The sequence below is a fragment of the Zingiber officinale genome, chromosome 7B (genome assembly GCF_018446385.1).
Source record: "Zingiber officinale cultivar Zhangliang chromosome 7B, Zo_v1.1, whole genome shotgun sequence".
In the NCBI taxonomy this organism is placed as follows: domain Eukaryota; kingdom Viridiplantae; phylum Streptophyta; class Magnoliopsida; order Zingiberales; family Zingiberaceae; genus Zingiber; species Zingiber officinale.
Genome location: NC_055999.1, coordinates 86,874,507 through 86,898,111, shown reverse-complemented (window position 1 = coordinate 86,898,111; position 23,605 = coordinate 86,874,507). Strand labels below are relative to the sequence as shown.

The 23,605-nt window shown below is 45.7% G+C and overlaps 3 protein-coding genes across 3 annotated transcripts in view; all 3 read right to left on the bottom strand.

The window, feature by feature from the left end:
* Positions 1-4,906: 4,906 nt before the first annotated feature.
* On the bottom strand, positions 4,907-5,792 carry LOC122003900 (mavicyanin-like). Its single transcript, XM_042558877.1, has 2 exons — positions 5,554-5,792; positions 4,907-5,470 (listed from the first exon to the last, which is right to left on the bottom strand). Exons 1-2 carry the CDS (start codon positions 5,738-5,740, stop codon positions 5,073-5,075), a joined length of 585 nt encoding a protein of 194 aa, XP_042414811.1. The 5' UTR covers positions 5,741-5,792; the 3' UTR covers positions 4,907-5,072.
* Positions 5,793-22,284: 16,492 nt separating this feature from the next.
* LOC122006193 (mavicyanin-like) lies at positions 22,285-23,155 on the bottom strand. The gene is made up of 2 exons (XM_042561601.1): positions 22,919-23,155; positions 22,285-22,835 (listed from the first exon to the last, which is right to left on the bottom strand). Exons 1-2 carry the CDS (start codon positions 23,103-23,105, stop codon positions 22,432-22,434), a joined length of 591 nt encoding a protein of 196 aa, XP_042417535.1. The 5' UTR covers positions 23,106-23,155; the 3' UTR covers positions 22,285-22,431.
* Positions 22,285-23,605, bottom strand: part of LOC122006195 (mavicyanin-like) — a 28,073-nt gene continuing 26,752 nt past the window's right edge. The window contains exon 3 of the mRNA XM_042561603.1: positions 22,285-22,437. The gene's annotated coding sequence lies outside the window, so the exon portion shown is untranslated. The remainder of the gene's footprint in view (positions 22,438-23,605) is intronic.

The window sequence follows — 23,605 nt, the reverse complement described above, 5'->3', positions numbered from 1 at the left end:
TTCAGACACTTCTCTGATCTTCTTGCTCTCTTGACGTCGAGCATTTGCCGACGTAACGCCGAAAGGCTCTACGAGTTTTGTTTTCGAGCACTGAAAAAATGGCCACCAAATTCTTCTGATTAATTAACAACTGATAAAGCCTACTGCGCCTTCGGCATGCAGTTCCACGAAGCCTTGTCTTAATCATAGCGCGGCAGCCTTTGCTTTTTCCTGCTCTCCTCTTAACTTTACATAAAGGGTGTTTGCGTGACTGCGGTGCCATGCATGCTCGTATTATTCTCCTTCGCCGTCAGGGGAAGTGAAGTGGTTCATTAAACTTGCATATCAAAGTACTAAAGAAATCACTGGAATTCTTTGATGCCATGGTGTGGAGTGAGCCTCCTTGTTGTGTTTAATTCCTATGCACTGCGGATTTAACTTGAACATGCGACTATGTTACCAACTTAACTATATAACATGGAGAGTGCACACAGATCAGTGCAGTGTCACGAGCGTACGTACTTATGGAGAATAAAAGTCATGAACAGCTAGCGTTCATGCAGTGATCACAAGGGGAACAAGCTAAGTGGTGCTTCACATGCAGTCTGATGTCTAGGTGATAGTTTAAGTTTCATATAGGCTAGGTTTTCTTGTACGAATCTATGTGCATGCCAATTGCACATGAGGTAGTGTTTCCACACTGTGGATCGATGTATCGAACTGTGACAACTTTTTTAAGGAGTGAATCATGGAGTGGGGTAGGAATTGTGACCAAGTTTGGCATGTCCTTTCCAATGACCGGAAAAAGTCCTCCGTCGAAGTTCCTATATAGAGATTCGTTTTCTGAGTCCTTGCTATTCTTAAATTTTTAAATAATGGATAATAATTATTATTCAAACGATGATACAGATAGTCCATGAAAAGTAGGTGAAAGCCGGGAGGATCAATTAATATGGAGGCCAAAACCATAAAGTCGTACGGACATGGAATTGTTGGCCGAACGGCCTCACAATTTCGATCGAACGTGAAGGGTTGACCGGACCACATAAACAGTCATCCTTCGTAATTTATTGATGGAATTTGAAACTAAGTATTAATTTATTGAATCCATCGTCCTAATCGACCAGACCTTATAGGTCCGATCGAGCATAGGGTCGATCGGATACAATGCGCCTCTCTGACAACATGAAGGACCGAGTGAAAAACAAGTCAATAAATGTGTTCTAGAAGACCGAGCTAGTAAGCTTCAGGCTGAGTGACCATCAGTCGGCCTATAGAGGAACCTAGATACCTTTCATATCGTACTCTTTTGGAAGTTTATGCCTATAAAGATAGAGAATATCCTATTGGTAAATCATCTTTTAGAAGCTTACAGCCTGCCAAGTCACAATAATTTACGGACTCATTTAAGGAAAGATGTCAGAAGCACTTTATGATTTGACATGCGTGCATAATTCAATAGGAACACTATAAAAGGAGTTTCCATCTACAGTTTATTTGCACATGTTATTTGCTACAATTCACGGCTACTCCTTTCTTCTTTGAAACCGATCACTGACTTGAGCATCGGAGGGTCAACCGGGGACCTTTTCTCTCACCTGGCACTAACGCTCCCTATATTATAGGATAGCGCAGAGTCTTCATCGAGTCAATAGAGTCACGTCCCTAGCTCACAGTCTTCACCGATTTCGGAAAATGAAATATAATAATTAAGTGAATGAAAATTACAATGACAATAATTATTTACAAATAAGCATAGGAATAAAATTTTAAATTATCTATATGTCCCTTAACTTATACTTCCCATTTGATCACATAAAAAAATATAAAAAAATAGTAAAAAAAATTAAAATTTTTTAGGTGTACATAATAAAAATTACCAGTAGGCTAATATTTTTTAGAAATAACTTTCAAAGATATTTTATTTTTACTAATTTAATCTTCTATTTTTAAAAAATAAATAATTTAAAAATTACTTTTAGATATTAAAAAATCCTAAAAAAATTTGTCCAACTTAAACAAAATAAATTAGTAAAAAAAAATTCACAAAAAAATATTATTTAATCTAACAGAAATAATTTATTTGAATAGAGTAACCTAATTTTTGAAAAAGATCTTTAAAAATATATTTTTATCTCTAAAAATACTGTTCATTTCCCTAGGTAAAATTTAATATTTATCCATAGAAAAATTAAAGTTTTAGAAATAATGTTCAATAAATTTTAATAATAAAAACTTTATTTTTCATAAAAACATATATAATAAGAAATGTTAAAATTTTTTATTATGATAGAAGGCATCATGTTTTAACATAAAAAATAAAAGTTTTTAAAAATAAGTTTCTAAACATATTTTTAATTTTTAAAATATGATTTTTATTAAAAAAAATTCATAGACAATTAATTAACAGTAAAAAAATTTAAAATTTTTTAATTGTAGATAATATTTCTATCTTACACAAATAAAATTTTAAGCATTAAATATAACTAGAAAGTTGACAAAATGATATTCTATTTTTACTAATTTAATCTTCTATTTTAGAAAAATAATAATTTAAAAATTATTTTTCGATTTTGAAAAATCCTAAAATACTTTGTTAAACTTAAACAGAATAATATCGATTAATAGAAAAAATTTTACAAGAAGATATTATTTAATCTAACAGATAAAATAATACGAAGATATTGAAATCATACGCTCAAACTCTATCTAAGGAGAAGAGGGGGAAAGAACCTTATCCGAGACGTTGAGTGATCTTTGGATCCAATTTTACACTTTCAGAGTCGAAAAAGATGATGAAAATAACTCCAGATCTTCGATTAGAGTGCAAAGAGGGTATAGATATAAACCAAGATGAATCTCTCAAAGGGGAGAACCTACCTTTTTTGAAAAAGGGGAAAAAATCCCCTTATATAGAGCAGAGCATAACCCGTGTCACGACCATGCCCCCTTTGGCATGACCTAAGCTTGAAGTTGCTTTGCCTAAGTGACACGGCCATGGAGTAACTCCGCTTGGCTAGAAATGGCACGGTCGTGCCTTTTGGCACGACTAGGGCTTGATCCAGTTCTAGTTGCTTGGCACGACCCTAGCTTGATTGAGTTCTGGTGAGTTAGCACGACCATGTGAAACTACATGACCAAAGATTGACTCTTCTTTAGATGAGTGGCACGTCTGTGTGCTGCTTGCCCACGGGTGAAGGATCATGGTCGTGTGAAACCAAATGGCCAAAGCTCTGCTCTTATTCTTTTGTCTCTCTGAAACATGTTTCAACACTGATTTCACTCCAAAAGTGCATCCTGTTAACAAAAAACTTAACAAAAGCATATCTCCGATAAAAGAAATAATTATGCTAAAATATGACAAAGAAGGGTGAAAAAACATAGAACATACATAAAGAAAGCAAGTGAATGTGCGTTAAAACATATATAAAGGTATATATATTCTATGTACATTAGTGGCGAAGTAGCTTCGGTTAGTTCCACTTAGCTAAGTAGACCAACTCAGGTATGTCTTACCCTACTTTACTCTCTAGACTAAGCTTCCCTAACATACTATCATCTAGCTCCATCTTGGTACTAGGTTGCGCGAGTCTCAATCAAGTCTAAATCCTTATCTAGTCATTCTAAGTTAAGCATAAAAAAATAAACATGTAAAGAAAGTTGTAAATCAAACAAACATGCAAGTTTATTTAATAACAAAAATAATTTTTTTTACTGGTTCCCCCTCGATCATAACCACGATAGGTAATGTATTTGACTCTTGAGGATCTAATATTGGTTTGGTCCAACTTTATTAATCATGTTTGTTTTAGGGACTCATGCTTGTCCTTGGTTTCTAACATTTCGATTTACTAAAGATAGATATGATTTGAATCGAGTCTTAGCCTTGAAACCAAGTCTGAATCAATTGTATATAGCCCTTTGAGTTCCGAGAATCGTATCAAGATTTTTAGAACCTAAAGTGAATCGTTCCAATGAATGCTTAAGTTCTTTGACTTGAGTTTTCAAGGTAGAATTTTCATCCTCAAATTGTTGAACTTGAGTTGAAGTTCCACTTTGAACTAGTTCAGTCAAAGAACTTGGGTTACTCTCCTCCTTAAGGTATTTTACTTCCTTTTGGAGTGACTTAACTGGGGCGTTGAATTTACCTAATTTACAAGTTTGATAAGAAATCAGTTATATAATTTTTCAACTAAAGAGCACTTACATTGATGTCGAAATCTTCTGAACTGGATATCGATCCATAAATCTTCTAAACTGGATATTGATCCATGACTCTTGGATTCAGGCTCGGACTTGGTCTCGACTACTTGAGCCTGTACTGATAGTGTCAATAAGCTTATTTGAGCTTGTTTTTCTTCGTTCGACTTTTCTGATGACTTGAACAACATTGCTTTCAGGGTCGTCCTTCTTCTTTGCTTCAGTAATTTCTAAACTAGGTTGACTAGTTCGAAGATGATCTCCTTGTCATCTTCTAAATCGGATTCATATTTAGATTCAAGTTAAGGTTGGTATTTGGGAGGAGGGGCGAATCAGCATAATGAGAACCTGAATCTCAGTGGATCATAACAGCAAGACCACTTTACAGCTTACAATGTCCTGTCACTTATAAGTCATCTGTAAAATATTCTATCCACCACGACACGGAGTTGTGATCATAGGCAACCACTCGCCATATATCCACACCAAGGGTTGCACCTAGGACACAACTACGAAGGGTCAAGATACTAATGATGGACAAAGACACCCCTTACTAATTAGGATTCTAATTTAGAGACGTTCAATTATTATCTGACACATGATAACTTCACTCCACTGGCTTTGTAAATCAACAGCTGCTCTGTTGAATTACTATAGTGGCAAAATTTTTAGTCAAATGTAAATCTGTAATAAGGAGTATCATAAGATGTTTGAAACTAATCAACCAGAGAAATGAATTCATCCACTAGACCACTATATTATATATTATTGTGTGTACCAACAAGCATCAACGTATCTCATCTCTAACAAGGAAGAAAACCAATCGTCCATCTGAAAGCAACACTTCTACAAATCCGAAATCTACGATCATATGTATCGTCGTAGATGTATATTTAGAACAAGAATTGGGAGGCCAACAGGGACGACAGGGCGACGAACGCCATCGATGGAACTGAAATCGCGCCCGAACCGGGCACTTGACCACCAGGACTGGGACCCGATGGCACAGTGCTGCTGCTGCCACCGGGTGCCGGAGCGGTAGGAGCCGTAGAGGCGGCGGTGGGAGGGGAGGCAGAGGTGGAGGAAGCGGGGACGGTGATTGCCAGCCTCTGGCCAGCGTCGCAGTGGCCGGGGAACCGGCAGATGTAGTAGTGCATCCCGGCGGTGGTGATGGGCAACCTGGCGGGGCTGGTGTTAAAGGTCGAGCCGATCTGATTGGCCGTGGAGCAGGAGTTGAAGCTCGCCCACGGCACTTGGATCACGTCGTGTGTCCCGTTCACAAAATTAAAAACTGAATCAAGAACAAATTAAATTGTTAGTAAATTATTACGATCGATCCAGCAGATGATCACACACTGACGTGTTCGTAGTTACCTAAGGTATCGCCGACGGCGAAGGTCTGGATGGAAGCCCAAGCGGTGTAGTTATTGGCTCCGAAAGGAATGGTCCACCCGGAGTTGCCGCCGACGGTGTGAGTCGTTGCTGCCGAGACGGCGAGCAGGAGGTTGGCGGCCACCAAGATGAGGCCGGCGAGGGACAACGACGTCGCTTCTTTCGCCATCTCCGTACTGCTCTGCTATCGACGGCCTCTTCTTCCTCTACTAAAACTTACTTGCTGCAATCTCGAGGCTTCCAAAGCTAATTTATAGTGGCCATTAACGCGTGACTCATCGCTCGCCCTTTGACTCCCTCTCTCTTGGGTTTGACTCGGACTCGGCGTGCGAATGTGATCGCGTCTAACTTGAGCGGCGGGGACGACGTGTTGTTGTTGCGGTGGCGGTGGATCAAGAACCGCTGACACATACGCACGCATCTGTAGACACATTGCTTCCCGATCGACATATACCCCCTCTTGGCATCGCCAATAAAACAGCAGAGCTTCCGTTGTCAATTTGAGATTACCAACTCCGTACAGAAAATTTGTAATTTCAATTTGGTAAATTTCTCTCTATCTCCGATAAAAAAATTATCTAATAATTTTAAAACGGAATCGATTCTATTACGATGACCACGAAAATAATTAAGATACAACTTACTCAACTTATGAAAGTCCCCTTAATCCCGATTGAAGATATTCTAATTAATTATAGAGAAAAGATAGAGAAATTCATCAAGATAAACTTTAAGTAGTGACAGCTGAAAATATTCTACTTAATGACGCTAAACCTAGCAGTTTAGCTTGGTTCTTGATCCTGTTCGAACCAGGAGTCAACGGACACTGGGCACGTGGCGCTCCCTGCTGGATCCTCGAGTGCTCCGGCGAACCTGCAGCAAAACCGAGCCGGGAGGGGTGTCCAGGCGACGGCCCTCCGACGCTCAAGTCAGGCGAGGAATAACAAAAAGGTGACCTCCAGATGAAGACTTGCGTACCTCCGGTGAAGAAATGGAGACCTTATATAGACCTCTCGAAGGAGCCTGGGCGCGCCAATCAAAGCAATCACCTGCTTTCGACCATGCCCAAGTAAGGGTCTGTTAGAAGGATCATGTCCAGGTATGGGTCTGTCAGAAAGACGCCCATAAGGCCATACCGCCACTGTATCAACCTCTCCATGATGTGACGGCGAGATCCTCCATCGTACACTCTTGTGTACGGCGTAATCATCAAACATACCCTTGCTGACACCCCATATCCTGAGCCGAACGAATAGACTGCTCGGCTAACCTTCATACCCTCGCCCTTAGCCTGGCCGAACGGACCATCCACTCGGACCTTCGGTCCCAGCCGGGCAGACGCCCCGATCGGCCATTCGGTTCTCCTGCCTTGGCATCGGAAACCCCGGTCCATGACTGGGTTATCTTTGGTTTCGCTCGGACCTACTCAGCTGCTCGGCGCGACCATTAACCGCTTAGTCAGCCCTCCATCTGTCCTCAAGCTGAGACCCTTCAGGAAGTGGATCCCCTATTCTTACCGCCGGATCAATTGCCTCCCCTTCAAGTCTAGTCGAAGGAGGCAGTGAGTCCGACTGACTGGACTATGTGTCCGAGCGGGCGGTCGCCGCCTTACCATTGCTTATAATATCCCTTGAGTCGTTCGGCCCTTATGCCAAACTTAGCCGCTCGGCTCTTCGTTTTGGTTGTCTTGTCGCTCAACGTGGATGCTTGCTTGTCTAAATCTTCTCGAAAATTACGCAAATCCTCTTCATTAAGCCGAAGCAGGCGCGGTATGGGCGCCTTAATTGCGCCTGGTGACAGAGCGCCACGTGGCTCCTCTTGCATGGCGATGATGATCCGTACGATGGGACGCCGATTGCTTTGAAATGGACGGTCAGATGATGACCTCGTCTCCCGTGACCTGCATCCGACGGCGGAGGCCGACCGACCTCAGCCGTATAAAGCCTCCGTCTCCTTCCTTCGCCGCCTATTCGCTTGCGCGTTGCCTTCTGCCTCTTCCTCTGCCGTGACCTCCGACGATCCAGTTCTTGTTTTTCGGCGGCTACCATCTCACCGGTGATCCTTTCCGTCCGTTTCCTTCTCAGTGAGTCTTCTCCCTTCGTTTACAAGGTCTTCCCAACTTGTTTTGCCTCCTTTGCTCCCCTTCCTTCGAATTCTTGCTATCTTTTTGCTTCTTCGAGATGGCAAGCTCCTCCGAACCCGTTGTTGGTGTTCATGGCCCTTGGTACCCGACCATGGAGAGTCGATTTGATGAGGAGGGTGCTCGGCGCCTTGTTCGGACGTATGGGATTCCCGATAACTATGAAATAGTTGTAGCCGACCCGACTGACCGGCCTCATGACCCCCCGATCAGCACCATTTGTTTTTTTCTAGACCAATTTCAGGGCGGCCTTAGATTTCCTACCCATCCCTTTATTTTAGAGGTTTGTAACTATTTTCGCATCCCGCTCGGCCAACTTGTGCCAAATTCCTTTAGGCTGCTGAGCGGGGTGGTCGTCCTCTTCAAGCTGCACAGTATCCCTCTTGACCCCAAAATATTCCACTTCTTCTTCTACCCCAAACAATCCGAGCCGGGCACTTTTATTTTCCAAAGTAGAATAGGCTTTAAATTTTTTGATAATATGCCGACCTCCAACAAACACTGGAAGGAGTTTTTCTTCTATATCCGACTTCCCGAGCGGCCCGCATTCCGAACCAAATGGCAGACCGCTGTGCCGACTCAGCCGGAGCTCGGCAAGTTCAGAAGCAATCCAGCCTATCTTCATGCGGCGAACTGGTTGTCCGGTCAGCGATACAAGATCGACCAGTTGCTGCTCAAGGGGGTGTTGTATATTTTCGGATTGTCTCCCGTTCGGGCAAATCTCCCCTTCTGCATGAGTAAGGATTCTTTACTCTCTTAGTCTTTTTTGTCTAATTGATTTTAATTTCTTTTACTGCAGCTGAAGTCATGTGGCGCTCCAAGGCTACCGCTCATTTGAAATTAAAGTCCGTGGAAATTGAAGCGGCCACCAAAAAAGAGCTAGCCGAGCGGGGTCTCATCCCCAGCTGCCCGGCAGATGCAGGAGAGGGGGGGGCGTAGTCCGCCCCTGAAACAGAAGCTGTCCCATCCGCTTCAACGGAGGTTGAGGCGGATCCTGTTTCCTCAGCCCCCGCCGAGCTGGGCGTCCCCCAGGTCGGGGATCCACCATTGGAGGTTCGGCGAAAACGTCGAAGAGACTCCAGCCTTCCGCCGACCCAAGAGGGGGAACCACAGGCGCCGATCGGCTTAACTTCGCCTGCTCGCACGCCATCACAGATCGGGACCCCTGTGGCTTCGCCCACCGCACAGCCCTCCGGCTCTCCTACCCGGACTCGTCGTCGCCTGCGACGGTTGGGCGAAACTTTCACCATAGGAGAGTCCTCGGGCCAGGCGGCTACAGCTGAAGAAGTGCCGGCCGGCCACCCGACCATCAAGACTACCCTCCGATTCCCATCGGAGGAATATTTACTGTCCGCCGATCGGCCATCGAGCCCCGTTCACGAAATAATCTTGACGGGTCCGCTCGCCAAGCTTTTTGAGGACGCGCAGATTCAAGTGGCCCTCATGACGCCCAAGCAACTCGGCGACAACAACATGCAGCAGGCCACTCAGGTAAATTCATTTTTCTTCCTGTGCCATGCTACTGTTTGGTTCCTGATTTTATTATTTCCTTTACAGCGCTGGGCTGAGCAAATCGCCACTAGCCATCGGCTAGCCGAGTTGGAGGAGCTCCTGGAAAAACTTCAAGTGTCGGGGGGTCCCACGGCCGAGCGGGAGAAACAAGCCCTCGAGGCCGAACAGAAGAAGGCCGCCGACCTAGCTACAGAGGTGGCTCGACTTGAAGGCCTGGTGAAGACACGCGACGCAGACGTGAAGCGCGCCAGCAGTCGGAAGAAGCGGGCGATTGCTGATCTGGACAAGATGAAAGTCGAAGTCCGAGCCCTAGATCAGCAGTCTAAGAATCTGGAAGCCCAATTAGCTGCCGAACGGGATGGGCGCTCCGCTGAACGCACCAAATCGGAGGTGGACCAGAAAGTACTTCAAGATTCACTGATTGCATCCCGGGCGGCGTTCAGACAATATAAGGAGGGAGAGCCGAGTCGCCTGGCAGCAGCGCGCCAAGAATAACTCCGCTCGGAACGGTTCGGCGCAATATTCGGCGGCAACGTTTCCTCAACTTTCGCCGAGGCGGTCAAGGTCACCATGGCGTATTTGAAGAAGGGTGGCCACCTTCCCGAGGGAATGCATATTCCCGCCTCCGACCTGGTGGCCATGATTGATGATATCCCGGACGCCTTCTTTAATTTTGAAGACCCGGAGTGAGGCGAGTTCTTTCAAGTGCTTTCTGTATTTCATCCGCTCGGCGAATGCAACATTTTTTGTACGTGCCGTTCGGCCTCCTTATGTTCCTTTGCTTGTATTTGTTTGCCCTTCATTGTCTCCTTTTAGTGTGTTACTGCTTATTCGTAGAATCAGTTGGGCTCCCCATGTTTCCTACTAAACGACTGATCAGGTTAATCGGTAGACTCGTTTTCCTCGAAATCGTTTAACGCTTGGCTACATTGTTTGCATCCAGTGAATGCGAAGTATTGGCAAACCGATGGCCGATCGGACCTAATTAATTTAGTACTTGCGAACGCTCGTTGTTTGGCGTCCTTAGTTCCGTCCAGGTTCACAGTCGCGAGTTCGGATCGGCGCGGCTCTCGATTTTTAACGACGGTGCTCGTCGGCCTTCCGCTCGGACGTTTATAGACGCCGGCTCGTCTCTCGATTTTTAACGACGGTGCTCGTCGGCGCGGATGTTTATAGCCGATCGGCGCGGCTCTCGATCTTTAACGACGGGGCTCGTCGGCCTTCCGCTCGGACATTTATAGACGCCGGCTCGTCTCTCGATTTTTAACGACGGTGCTCGTCGGCGCGGATGTTTATAGCCGATCGGCGCGGCTCTCGATTTTTAACGACGATGCTCGTCGGCCTTCCGCTCGGACATTTATAGACGCTGGCTCGTCTCTCGATTTTTAACGACGGTGCTCGTCGGCGCGGATGTTTATAGCCGATCGGCGCGGCTCTCGATATTTAACGACGGGGCTCGTCGGCCTTCCGCTCGGACGTTTATAGACGCCGGCTCGTCTCTCGATTTTTAACGACGGTGCTCGTCGGCGCGGATGTTTATAGCCGATCGGCGCGGCTCTCGATTTTTAACGACGGTGCTCGTCGGCGCGGATGTTTATAGCCGATCGGCGCGGCTCTCGATTTTTAACGACGGTGCTCGTCGGCCTTCCGCTCGGACGTTTATAGACGCCGGCTCGTCTCTCGATTTTTAACGACGGTGCTCGTCGGCGCGGATGTTTATAGCCGATCGGCGCGGCTCTCGATTTTTAACGACGGTGCTCGTCGGCCTTCCGCTCGGACGTTTATAGACGCCGGCTCGGCTCTCGATTTTTAACGACGGTGCTCGTCGGCGCGGATGTTTATAGCCGATCGGCGCGGCTCTCGATTTTTAACGACGGTGCTCGTCGGCGCGAATGTTTATAGCCGATCGACGCGGCTCTCGATTTTTAACGACGGTGCTCGTCGGCGCGGATGTTTATAGCCGATCGGCGCGGCTCTACGGTTTAACGTCTGGGCTAGACGGCCTTCAAGGCTAACTCCTTACCAGGTCAAGCGACCTTGGCCTTCATAACTTATCCCGTGCTCGAACAAATTTCATGCCCATCCGACCGGCACGGGTCATTTGCTTACGAATCTAAATGCATACGCCGTTCAGCGGAGAATGCTCCATGTGTTTTCATCTTTTTGCTCCCTAGCTTGGAGAACGTACTCCTGGCCGAACGACTCAGGGTCTGCTTCGTCGAGCATTTTGGCTAGGATAATATACCTCCGTCCGAATGGTACGGGGCCTTCAATTTTCGAGCGCTTGGCTCGACCCATTTACTTCCGGCTGAGCGACTCGGGGCCTTCGTTCTTTTGTTGGCGGTGCCTTATTTGTTCTTTTGATTTTTCGTTTCTGCATTTCAAGTATTCAGTCGAAAAAAGTACACAAGATGATTTACATAGGCACACCTTTCACCCTGCCCGGTAAGGCTGGAGGTGGTTCGCGCTCCACGGCCTATCTAGCTGCCGACCTTCCTCATCCTCCAAATAATACGCACCCGAGCGGAGCTTCTCGATGATTTTGAAGGGACCTGCCCACGAAGCTTCAAGCTTGCCGACGTCGCCGACCGGCTTGACTTTCTTCCAGACAAGATCGCCAGCCTGGAATGATCTGGGAATGACACGCCGGTTGTAGTTTTGCTTCATCCACTGACGGTACGCCATCAGCCGAACGGATGCCTTGGCCCGCTCCTCGTCAATCAAATCCAGCTCCACATTCTTCCGATCGGCGTTGCCTTCATCATACAATTGGACCCGGACGGACTCAACGCCGACTTCTACCGGAATGACTGCCTCGCCGCCGTACACCAAATGGAAAGGCGTAACGCCCGTTCCTTCCTTTGGAGCCTTTCGGATGGCCCACAAGACGCCCGGTACCTCTTCTGGCCAGCTTCCTCCGAGATGGTCGAGCCAAGTGCGTAGAATGCGAAGGATTTCACGATTGGTCACTTCGGCTTGACCGTTGCTCTGAGGATAAGCCACGGACGTGAAGTGTTGCTCAATCCCATAGCTCTTGCACCAATCCTCTAACATCTTCCCTGTGAACTGCCGCCCGTTGTCGGACACTAGTCGGCGAGGGATGCCGAACCGACAAATGATGTGTTGCCAGATGAATTTTTTAACCATTTGTTCAGTGATCTTTGCTAGCGGTTCGGCCTCCACCCACTTGGAGAAATAGTCTACCGCCACTAGTAAGAATTTCCTCTGCCCGGCCGCCATCGGAAATGGACCGACAATATCCATTCCCCATTGGTCGAACGGGCATGAAACGCTTGACGCCTTCATTTCTTCGGCCGGTCGGTGGGAGAAGTTGTGATACTTCTGGCATGAAAGGCAGGTAGATACTGTCCGAGCGGCATCTATTTGTAAGGTTGGCCAAAAGTATCCGGCCAAGAGGATCTTCTTGGCCAACGAGCGCCCGCCCGGATGACCACCGCATGATCCTTGATGTACTTCCTGGAGGATGTAAGCTGAGTCCTCCGAGCTTACACATTTCAGCAACGGGCGCGAGAAAGCTTTCTTGTAAAGCTGATCTCCGATGAGTGTAAACCGACCGGCTCTTCTTCTGAGGAGCCGGGCTGCATACTCATCGGAGGGTGCGGTGCCCGAACGGAGAAATTCTATAATAGGTGCCCTCCAGTCACTTGGAAACGTGAGGCCTTGCATCCGATCGACGTGCGCCACCAGCAGTACTTTTTCTATTGGTTGTTGAATGGCAACTGGCGTTATTGAACTCGCGAGTTTGGCTAACTAGTCTGCTGCCTGGTTCTCCGTTCGGGGGATCTTCTGTATAAGAACCTCTCGGAAAGTAGTTTTGAGTTTTTCAAAGGCCTCAGCGTAGAGTTTAAGCCGAACGCTGTTGATTTCAAAGGTGCCAGGAGCGGCCAACTGTGAATCCGAATAAAGTGTCACCCGACCGGCTCCCACATGCCGGGCTACCTGTAATCCGGCTATGAGGGCCTCATACTCTGCTTCGTTGTTGGTAGCTTTGTAATCCAGCCGGACGGATAGGTGCACCTTCTCTTCTTCAGGTGAGATCAGCAATATTCCAATCTCACTTCCGAGCCGAGCGGAGGACCCATCCACATATATTCTCCACATAGCTTCCGGCTCTGGCCTTTGCACTTCGGTCACAAAATCAGCCAAGGATTGCGCTTTAATCGCCGAGCGGGGCTGATATTGGATGTCAAACTCACTGAGTTCTGCCGTCCACTTGATGAGCCGTCCGGACGCTTCTGGATTCAACAGTACTCTTCCTAGTGGACTGTTCATCCGGACAATGATAGTGTGAGCCAAGAAATATGGTCGAAGGCGCCGAGCGGCTAGAACCAAAGCAAAGGCCAACTTCTCGAGCCCGGTGTAACGAGATTCAGCATCTTTTAAAATATGGCTCGGAAAATACACCGGCTGCTCCTCGCCGCTGGACCTTACAAGCGCCGAGCCTACAGCATTCTCGGTTGAAGACAGGTAAACATAAAGTGACTCACCCCCGACCGGCTTGGCTAGTATAGGCAGGGAATTAAGATACGTCTTCAATTTTTCGAACGCCCGGTCGCACTCCTCGTCCCAGTGAAATTTAGTAGCCTTGCGCAAAATTTTGAAGAAAGGGAGGCTCCGGTCGGCAGTTTTGGAGATGAATCTGGACAATGCGGTTATCCGACCGGTCAGCCGCTGTACTTCCCTTGTATTTCTTGGAGGCGTCATGTCTTGTAGAGCTTTCACCTTGCTGGGATTTGCTTCGATTCCCCTCTCGGTCACTATATACCCCAAGAAGCGCCCACCTTTTGCTCCGAACAGGCACTTCTGGGGATTTAGTTTGACTCCGTATTTGCGTAGCGTTCGGAAGGTTTCTTCGATGTCCTTGAAGAGATCGGCCGCTCGGACGGATTTGATAAGAATGTCGTCCACATAGACTTCCAGATTCCGCCCGATCTGCTCCCTGAACACTTTGTTCATCAAGCGCTGATAGGTGGCCCCGGCGTTCTTCAATTCGAATGGCATCACATTATAGCAGTATGTGCCGTCAGCCGTTACGAAGCTTACTTTTTCTTGATCTTCCCGGGCGAGCGGCACTTGATGATATCCTTGGTAGGCGTCAAGCATGCAAATTAATTCGCAGCCGGCCGTAGAGTCCACCAGCTGATCTATCCGGGGCAGGGGATAAAAATCTTTGGGGCATGCTTTGTTTAAGTCCCGAAAGTCGATGCAGACTCTCCACTTGCCGCCCGGCTTGGAGACTAATACTACGTTAGCCAACCAGCTCGGGAACTGTACCTCGCGTATATGGCCGGCCTCCAAAAGCTTCTCGACTTCCGCCCGGATGATGGAGTTCTGCTCGGCACTGAAATCTCTTTTTCTCTGCTTTACCGGCCGAGCGTCCGGTCGGACATGTAACTCGTGCCGCGCTATGCTCGGCGAAATTCCGGGCAACTCATGTGTCGACCAGACGAATACATCATGATTCCGTCGGAGGCATTGGATCAGACCCTCTTTCTGCTTCTCCTCCAGATCGGATGCAATAAAGGTGGTGGCCTCCGATCGGGTCGGATGGATCTGAACCTCATCCTTTTCCTCATAAATTAAAGCAGGAGGTTTCTCAGTTATGGCGTGTACCTCGATTCGGGGCGCCTTCCGAGCGGAATTAGCTTCTGCTCTGACTATTTCGATGTAACATCGCCGAGCTGCTAGCTGGTTTCCTCGTACTTCTCCCACTTTGTCTTCCACGGGGAACTTGATCTTCTGATAGAAGGTTGAGACGATCGCTCGGAATTCGCTGAGCGCCGGTCGTCCCAAAATGACGTTGTAGGACGAGGGAGAGTCAACCACCACGAAGTTTGTTGTCCTTGTCCTCCTGAGCGGCTCCTCTCCCAGCGAGGTAGCCAGCCGGATCTGTCCGACCGGCTGAACTTCGTTGCCCGTAAACCCATAGAGCGGGGTTGTCATGGGTAGCAGCTCGGCTCAATTAATTTGCAGCTGATCGAACGCCTTCTTGAATATGATGCTGACCGAGCTCCCTGTGTCAACGAATATGCGGTGGATAGTGTAATTTGCTATTACCGCTTTAATGAGTAGAGCATCGTCGTGGGGCACTTCAACTCCTTCTAAGTCCCCGGGTCCGAAGGTGATTTCCGGTCCACTTGCCCGCTCCTGGCTGCAACCGACCGCGTGGATCTGGAGCTGCCGGACGCCCGCCTTTCTGGCTCGGTTGGAGTCTCCTCCGGTCGGCCCACCAGCAATAACGTTGATCTCGCCTCGGGAAGTGTTGCTCCTATTTTCCTCTTCCCGAGCGGACGGCCGGGACCGCTCTCTGGACGCTCGGCGATTCTCCTGTCTTGGAGATCGGTGCCGATCGGGCGTCTGCTGATGTCGCCTCTCGGTGTGAATCCGGTCGGCTTCATGGGTCCTTTGTCTTCGGTCGACGGAAGGAGACCGTCGTTCAGCCTTCCTGGGCACGGGATTAGCCACGAAGGGAAGACTTCGACAATCCCTCGTGTTGTGCGTATCCGTCTGGTGGAAGGAGCAGAACATAGGGGTCCATTTCTTTTTTGGCTTGATCCGAGCGGCAGCTACTTCTTGAACTTGGGTCCTCACACGAGGGGAGCGGATTGCTTCGGCCCTTGGTCCTCTAGGCGGCTGATGAGCGGCCTGCTGTCTCCGTTCGGCCTGAATAGGCGTCCTCTCGGTTGGAGTTTCCTTTTTCCGGGCGGCTTGCGCTTCTTCTACGTTGATGTATTCATTGGCTCGGTGTAGCATGTGATCATAATCTCGGGGCGGCTTTCGGATGAGCGACCGGAAGAAGTCCCCATCCACTAGGCCTTGTGTAAAGGCATTCATCATGGTCTCTGATGTGGCCGTTGGAATATCCATTGCCACCTTATTGAACCGCTGGATGTAAGTTCGAAGTGATTCTCTCGGCTCCTGCTTGATGGCGAACAAGCTGACACTTGTCTTCTGATAACGCCGACTGCTGGCGAAGTGGTGGAGGAAGGCCGTTCGGAAGTCTTTGAAACTTGTGATGGATCCGTCCGGCAGCCTCCGAAACCACCGTTGAGCCGATCCCGAGAGAGTGGTAAGGAAGACTCGGCACTTTACTCCATCTGTGTATTGATGGAGTGTAGCCGTGTTATCAAACTTACCTAGATGATCATCTGGGTCTGTTGTTCCATTATACTCACCGATCGTCGGAGGCACGTAGTGCTTGGGCAGAGGGTCTCGTAGAATAGCCTCCGAGAATTGGCGATTGATCCGCTCGGGGGATGCATCCGCTCGGGGGGTTTTCCCCTTTCTGTCATCTCGCCTAGGCATCTCGTCTGAAGAAGATCCCCTATCTCTTCGAGCTGGTACGACTTCAGGGGTGCGAAACAAAGCTCGATGGAATGCGACGGTGGCTGGAGGTGCTTCCGCTCGGCCACCTGACGCAGATGTTGCTTGTTGCTCAGGCCGCTCGGCTGCTGCTTTCTGTTTTTGCTCCACAAGTTTGGCGGCCCTCATCTCGACCAGAGCGTCGAGTTCTTCTGTTGAAAGCGCCACCGTGTGTTATCGTCCAGCCTCGTCCATCGTTCTTGTTCGGATGCAGGTGCTTTCCCACAGACGGCGCCAATTTGATCCTGTCCGAACCAGGAGTCAACGGACACTGGGCACGTGGCGCTCCCTGCTGGATCCTCGAGTGCTCCGGCGAACCTGCAGCAAAACCGAGCCGGGAGGGGTGTCCCAGCGACGGCCCTCCGACGCTCAAGTCAGGCGAGGAATAACAAAAAGGTGGCCTCCGGATGAAGACTTGCGTACCTCCGGTGAAGAAATGTAGACCTTATATAGACCTCTCGAAGGAGCCTGGGCGCGCCAATCAAAGCAATCACCTGCTTTCGACCATGCCCAGGTAAGGGTCTGTCAGAAGGATCATGTCCAGGTATGGGTCTGTCATAAAGACGCCCATAAGGCCATACCGCCACTGTATCAACCTCTCCATGATGTGACGGCGAGATCCTCCATCGTACACTCTTGTGTACGGCGTAATCATCAAACATACCCTTGCTGACACCCCATATCCTGAGCCGAACGAATAGGCCGCTCGGCTAACCTTCATACCCTCTCCCTTAGCCTGGCCGAACGGACCACCCACTCGGACCTTCGGTCCCAGCCGGGCAGACGCCCCGATCGGCCATTCGGTTCTCCTGCCTTGGCGTCGGAAACCCCGGTCCATGACTGGGTTATCTTTGGTTCCGCTCGGACCTACTCAGCTGCTCGGCGCGGCCATTAACCGCTTAGTCAGCCCTCCATCTGTCCTCAAGCTGAGACCCTTCAGGAAGTGGATCCCCCATTCTTACCGCCGGATCAATTCTTAAAAGAGAAACCTCTCAAGCATACTGAGAATGTTATTGATGTCTAGATCATCAGTGTAGTGGAAGTATGAAATCATTCTAAATTTTTATAATAAAATTACATCCTCAACTATTTTACCGACTCATTATACGGCTAAGTTATGGAGGTTTCTGGACAAGAAGTATAAAGCAGAGGATGTAGAGGTAAAGAAGTTCATTATTTATCAATTCCTGAATTACAAAATGGTTAATTCCAAGACAATGATCAACTGAGTCAAGGAGTTTCAAATGATGTTACATGAGATTTACTCGGAAGATATGGTGCTGAGTGAAGCATTCCAAATAGCAGCTAAAATTGAGAAGTTATTTTCCAATTGAAAAGACTTCAAAAACTACCTAAAACATAAATTGAAGGAGATGAATATAAAGAAACTTATCGTTTAGACTTTGAATTGAGGAAAATAAAAAAGTTCAGAGAGAAAGTTACTATCTCTGTTTGATTATATATTTATTTGTTTATAGCTTTTAGGATAATTTGGATTTTTTCCATTTTTTATAGAGTTTAGGGTTTCTTGACTTAACTATATAAGATCTTATACTCTATATCAATTTTAAGATCTAACAATATGGTTAGTTTTTTCTTTCTCTTAATTTCTATATGGTATCAGAGTGGTTCTCCTTCTCTGACCTAATTTTTTCTACTGTCCCTGTTGGTTGCTACTCGGAATACCGTCCTAGTTCTCCTGTACAAAAATTTATACAAGCATAGAACTATCCTAGCTACCCATGTGCTCTACTAAAGTTAAATTTAGATTGCAAACGATGCTTAACATTATTAATCTAAATTTCCCTTTAGAAGTTAAACTTGGATTGAGAACGAAACTTAACATTCTTACTCCAAGTTCAACCGATGTGATCTTCCTAAGTTAAACAATATTACAAAAGTTATCAAATATCTATTTCTAAGATCGACTTCCAGGTTAAACATGACGAGACACTAGGCCTTCTTGGGTATGAGATCATCCACCACTTCCTAGACAAAGCCTCCCAGAGAAATTGGATATTTAACATCTTACAGTAAACTATGTATAACTATAGAGACCTCAATAGAAACACATTATCAAAACATGAAATCGAAAAATAAAATCGATAACTTAAATCGATAACCTAAGCTCTTGTGTTTGGTTTTACAAGATCTATACAAAAGGATGAACTAGTCATGATGTGGAAACTAATAACTAGTTATACCTTTCGTAGCTTATAGACCTCTTGATCTTCTATTGTATTCCTCTCCTTCTCTTGAACGTCGTGTGGGTGATGATCTTCCAAGAGGTAGTCCACCCAAGCTTCTTTCAAAGCTTCCAAGATCCGGCTACCAACTTTCCTCCAAGGGATGCTAGACAAGAGAGTTTCCTTCTCTTCTTCTTCTCCTTCAAGCAACCGGCCACCAAGAGATCTCCACACCAAGATGTCGCTGGCCACCAAGAGGGAAAACAAAGGAGAAGAGAGAAAGAGCAAGGGTCGGCCACCAAGGAAGAATAGAGAGGAATAGAAGACGTGTCATTAGGTGAGGCACCCCTTCCTTCTTTTTTATATTCCTTGGTGATTGCAAAAAAAGGAAAGTTTTGTAACAAAAATAAAACTTCCTTTCTCTCCTATGACATGGTCGGCCATATGCTTATTCTCCAAGCAAAGAAAGCTTTTAAACAAAATTAAAATCTCTCTTTTAAAATCCCTTTGTGGATAGTTATAAAAGAAATGTTTTATGAATTAAAATCTCTCTCTTTTAAATCCTTTTATGGATATTTATAAAAATAAGATTTAAAATAAAACATGGTTACAAAAGAAAAGTTTTATCAAAAATTAAAATATTTCTTTCACATTATAAATAACTACAAATAAGGAAAGATTTCAAATCTCTCTTTTATTCCTTTGTAGAAATTTATAAAATGAAAGATTTTAAAATTTAAAACTCTCTTTAAAAACAAACATAAAAGGAAAATTTTTAACAAAATAAAAATTCCCTTTTATTTCCTTTTATGACCGATCTAAAAAAGGAAAGTTTTATATTAAAACCATCCTTTTACATCCTTTTTATAGATTTCTATAAAAGGAAATATTTTACAAAATAAAACTTCCTTCTCTTCATGATGTGACCGGCCACTTGCTTGGGCACCAAGCAAGGATTGGCCGGCCCTAGCTTGGGCTCTAAGCTTAGCTTGGCCGACCCCTTACTTGGTCTCCAAGCAAGGCTTGGTCGGCCCTAACTTGGGCCTTAAGAAGCTAGGCTTTGGGTGGATATAAGGCTTTATATAAGAGGCTACAATAGGGACCTGGAGGAGGAATTGACTTTGGTCTCCCGATGAGCTTGAGCTTCCCGTGTTCGCCCCGAACACCCAACTCAAGTTCATCAATAATAACTCATACCACTAAAGAGTTATTATTACACTACCGCACCAATCTCATATTACAATATGGGCTCCTTCTTATTATGAGTATGTTAGTCTCCCTGTGTTTAAGATATTGAATGTCCACTAATTAAATGAGTTACTAACAACTCACTTAATTAATATCTAATTTCAAGAGTAGTACCACTCAACCTTATTGTTATGTCGGAGTAAGTCAACCTACAGGGTTTACATGACAATCCTTATGAACTCCTCAAAGGGGCATCATCAACTTATATTACTCGGAAACAGTTTCATTCTATAATCAACAACACACCATATAAATAATATCATTTCCCAACTTATCGGGCCTATTGATTTAACGAGCTAAATCACACCCTTTGATAAATTAAAGAAATAAATATTAAATATATGTGCTTGTTATTATATCATGATTAAGAGTACACACTTCCATAATAAAAGAAGTTTTGTTCTTTTATATAGTCAGTATAAAAATAACTATCTCAAATGGTCCTGCTCAATACACTCATAGTGTACTAGTTAATTTATTAGTCAAGATAAACTAATACCTAATTACACTACAACCACTCCAATGGTTTGTCTCATTCCATCTTGGTTGTGAGCAACTGTTTATAATTTATAAGGAACTGATAACATGAACTTCTGTTTGTCTCCTCACACCATGTCATCTACAATATAAATTAAACAGACAACTACACTTAGCATAAATGTAGACATTTGATCAATGTGATTCTTATTTCAAAATAATTGTTTACAAAAAGTTAGACTTTTAGTATACACTCTAACAATCTCCCACTTATATTAAAAAGCTATGTTGCATACATCTGATTCCCATCCCCTCATCATGCCCATTAAAAGCTCTTGCCTTAAGGGGGTCTTAGTGAAAAGATCCTGGTTATCTGCTGATGTAATTTAGGCATCAACAACTTCTCCTCATTATACGATGTCTCATATTGGGTGGTACTTGCGCTCTATGTGTTTACTTGTCTTATGGGCTCGTGGTTCCTTCGTGTTTGCTACTGCACCACTTATTATCACAATACACTGTAATAATTTTGGGCAAATCAGAAAGTATATCTAAGTCCATCATGAAGTTTCTGAGTCATACAACTTCTATGGCTGCCTCAGAGGCTGCCACATACTCAGCTTCTATGATGGAGTCTGAAATGCATTTCTGCTTAACATTCCTCCATTGTTATAGCTTCACTTCCTAAAGTAAACACAAAACCCCAACGTTGACTTACTATTGTCCCTATCTGATTGGAAATCCGAATCCGTGTAATCCACAGGGAGCAAGTCATCTGCCTGGTAAACCAGCATATAATCTCTAGTCCTTCTTAGGTACTTTAATATATGTTTTACGGCAGTCTAATGTTCTTGTCTTAGGTTACTTTAATATCTGCTAACCATGCTCACGGTAAAACAGATATCCGGTCTTGTACATAGCGTCGCATACATTAGACTTCCAACAAAATAAGGAACTGCCTTCATTTCATCTATCTCTTTTGATGTCTTAGGAGACATCTCTTTAGATAAGGGTACTCCATGTCGAAAAGGTAGAAAAACTTTCTTGAAGTTTTGCATGCTAAAACGAGTTAGGATAATATCTATATTTGAAAACCATTTTAGTTATTGATTTACGATTTTATCCATTACAAATTTGGGGATGAATTTCTATTTTTCCATTGTAAATTTTTACAATGACCTATTTGCTAAGAAAAAATTGTTGTTGTAGTGAATGTAAAGTCCATTTCAATCGAATTCATTCACTATATTATATATTATTGTGTGTACCAACAAGCATCAGCCTATCTCATCTCTAACAAGGAAGAAATCCAATTGTCACTCTGAAAACAACACTTCTACAATCCGAAACTACGATTAAGTTAAGCTTGGTATTTGGGAGGAGGGATGAATCCACATGATGAAAACCTGGATCTCAGTGGATCATAACAGCAAGATCATTCTATAGCTTGTAATGCCCGGTCACTTATAAGTCATTTGTAAAAAATTCTATCCACCACGACACGGAGTTGTGATCATAGGCAACCACTCGCCATATATCCACACCAAGGGTTGCACCTAGGACACAACTACGAAGGGTCATGCTAATGACGGACAAAGATTCCACTTGTTAATTAGGATTCTAATTTAGAGACGTAAATCATTATCTGACCCACGATAACTTCACTCCACTGGCTTTGTAAATCAACGGCTCCTCTGTTGAAATTTCTAGTCAAAAGTAAATCTGTAATAAGGAGTATCATAAGATGTTTGAAACTAATCAACCAGATAAATGTAAAGTCCATTTCAATCGAATTCATCCACTATATTATATATTATTGTGTGTACCAACAAGCATCAACGTATCTCATCTCTAACAAGGAAGAAAATTAATCGTGACTCTGAAAGCAACACTTCTACAATCCGAAAGCTACGATCATATGTAGAACAAGAATTGGGAGGCCAACAGGGATGACAGGGCGACGAACGCCATCGATGGAACTGAAATCGCGCCCGAACCGGGCACTTGACCACCAGGGCTGGGACCCGATGGCACAGTGCTGCTGCTGCCACCGGGTGCCGGAGCGGTAGGAGCCGTAGCGGCGGCGGTGGGAGGGGAGGCAGAGGAGGAGGAGGCGGGGACGGTGATAGCCAGCCTCTGGCCAGCGTCGCAGTGGCCGGTGAACCCGCAGATGTAGTAGTGCATCCCGGCGGTGGTGATGGGCAACCTGGCGGGGCTGTTGCTAAAGGTCGAGCCGATCTGATTGGCCGTGGAGCAGGAGTTGAAGCTCGCCCACGGCACTTGGATCACGTCGTGTATCCCGCTCGCAAAATTAAAAACTGAATCAAGAACAAATTAAATTGTTAGTATATTATTACGATCGATCCAGCAGATGATCACACACTGACGTGTTCGTAGTTACCTAAGGTATCGCCGACGGCGAAGTTCTGGTTGGAAGCCCAAGCGGTGTAGTTATTGGCTCCGAAAGGAATGGTCCACCCGGAGTTGCCGCCGACGGTGTGAGTCGTTGCTGCCGATACGGCGAGCAGGAGGTTGGCGGCCACCAAGATGAGCCCGGCGAGGGACAACGACGTCGCTGATTTCGCCATCTCCGTACTGCTCTGCTATCGACGGCCTCTTCTTCCTCTACTAAAATTTGCTTGCTGCAATCTCGATGCTTCCGTGGCTAATTTATAGTGGCCATTAACGCGTGACTCATCGCTCGCCCTTTGACTCCCTCTCTCTTGGGTTTGACTCGGACTCGGCGTGCGAATGTGATCGCGTCTAAGTTGAGCGGCGGGGTAGACGTGTTGTTGTTGCGGTGGCGGTGGATCAAGAACCGATTTGAGATTAGGTGGGTCGTGACATTCGACCAACACCTCTTCTCCTTCTCCCTCACGCTGACACATACGCACCCATTTGTAGACACATTGCTTCCCGATCGACATATACCCACTTGGCATCGCCAATAAAACAGCAGAGCTTCCGTTGTCAATTTGAGATTACCAACTCCGCACAGAAATTTTGTAATTTCAATTTGGTAAATTTCTCTCTATCTCCGATAAAAAATTATCTAATAATTTTAAAACGGAATCGATTCTATTACGAT

Bases quoted from the DNA above. Each gene is read 5' to 3' on its own strand.
- LOC122003900 (XM_042558877.1), bottom strand. From the start codon at position 5,740: ATGGCGAAAGAAGCGACGTCGTTGTCCCTCGCCGGCCTCATCTTGGTG. The intron at 5,471-5,553 runs GTAACTACGAAC...TTCTTGATTCAG, and splicing joins CGCCGTCGGCGATACCTTAG to TTTTTAATTTTGTGAACGGG.
- LOC122006193 (XM_042561601.1), bottom strand. From the start codon at position 23,105: ATGGCGAAATCAGCGACGTCGTTGTCCCTCGCCGGGCTCATCTTGGTG. The intron at 22,836-22,918 runs GTAACTACGAAC...TTCTTGATTCAG, and splicing joins CGCCGTCGGCGATACCTTAG to TTTTTAATTTTGCGAGCGGG.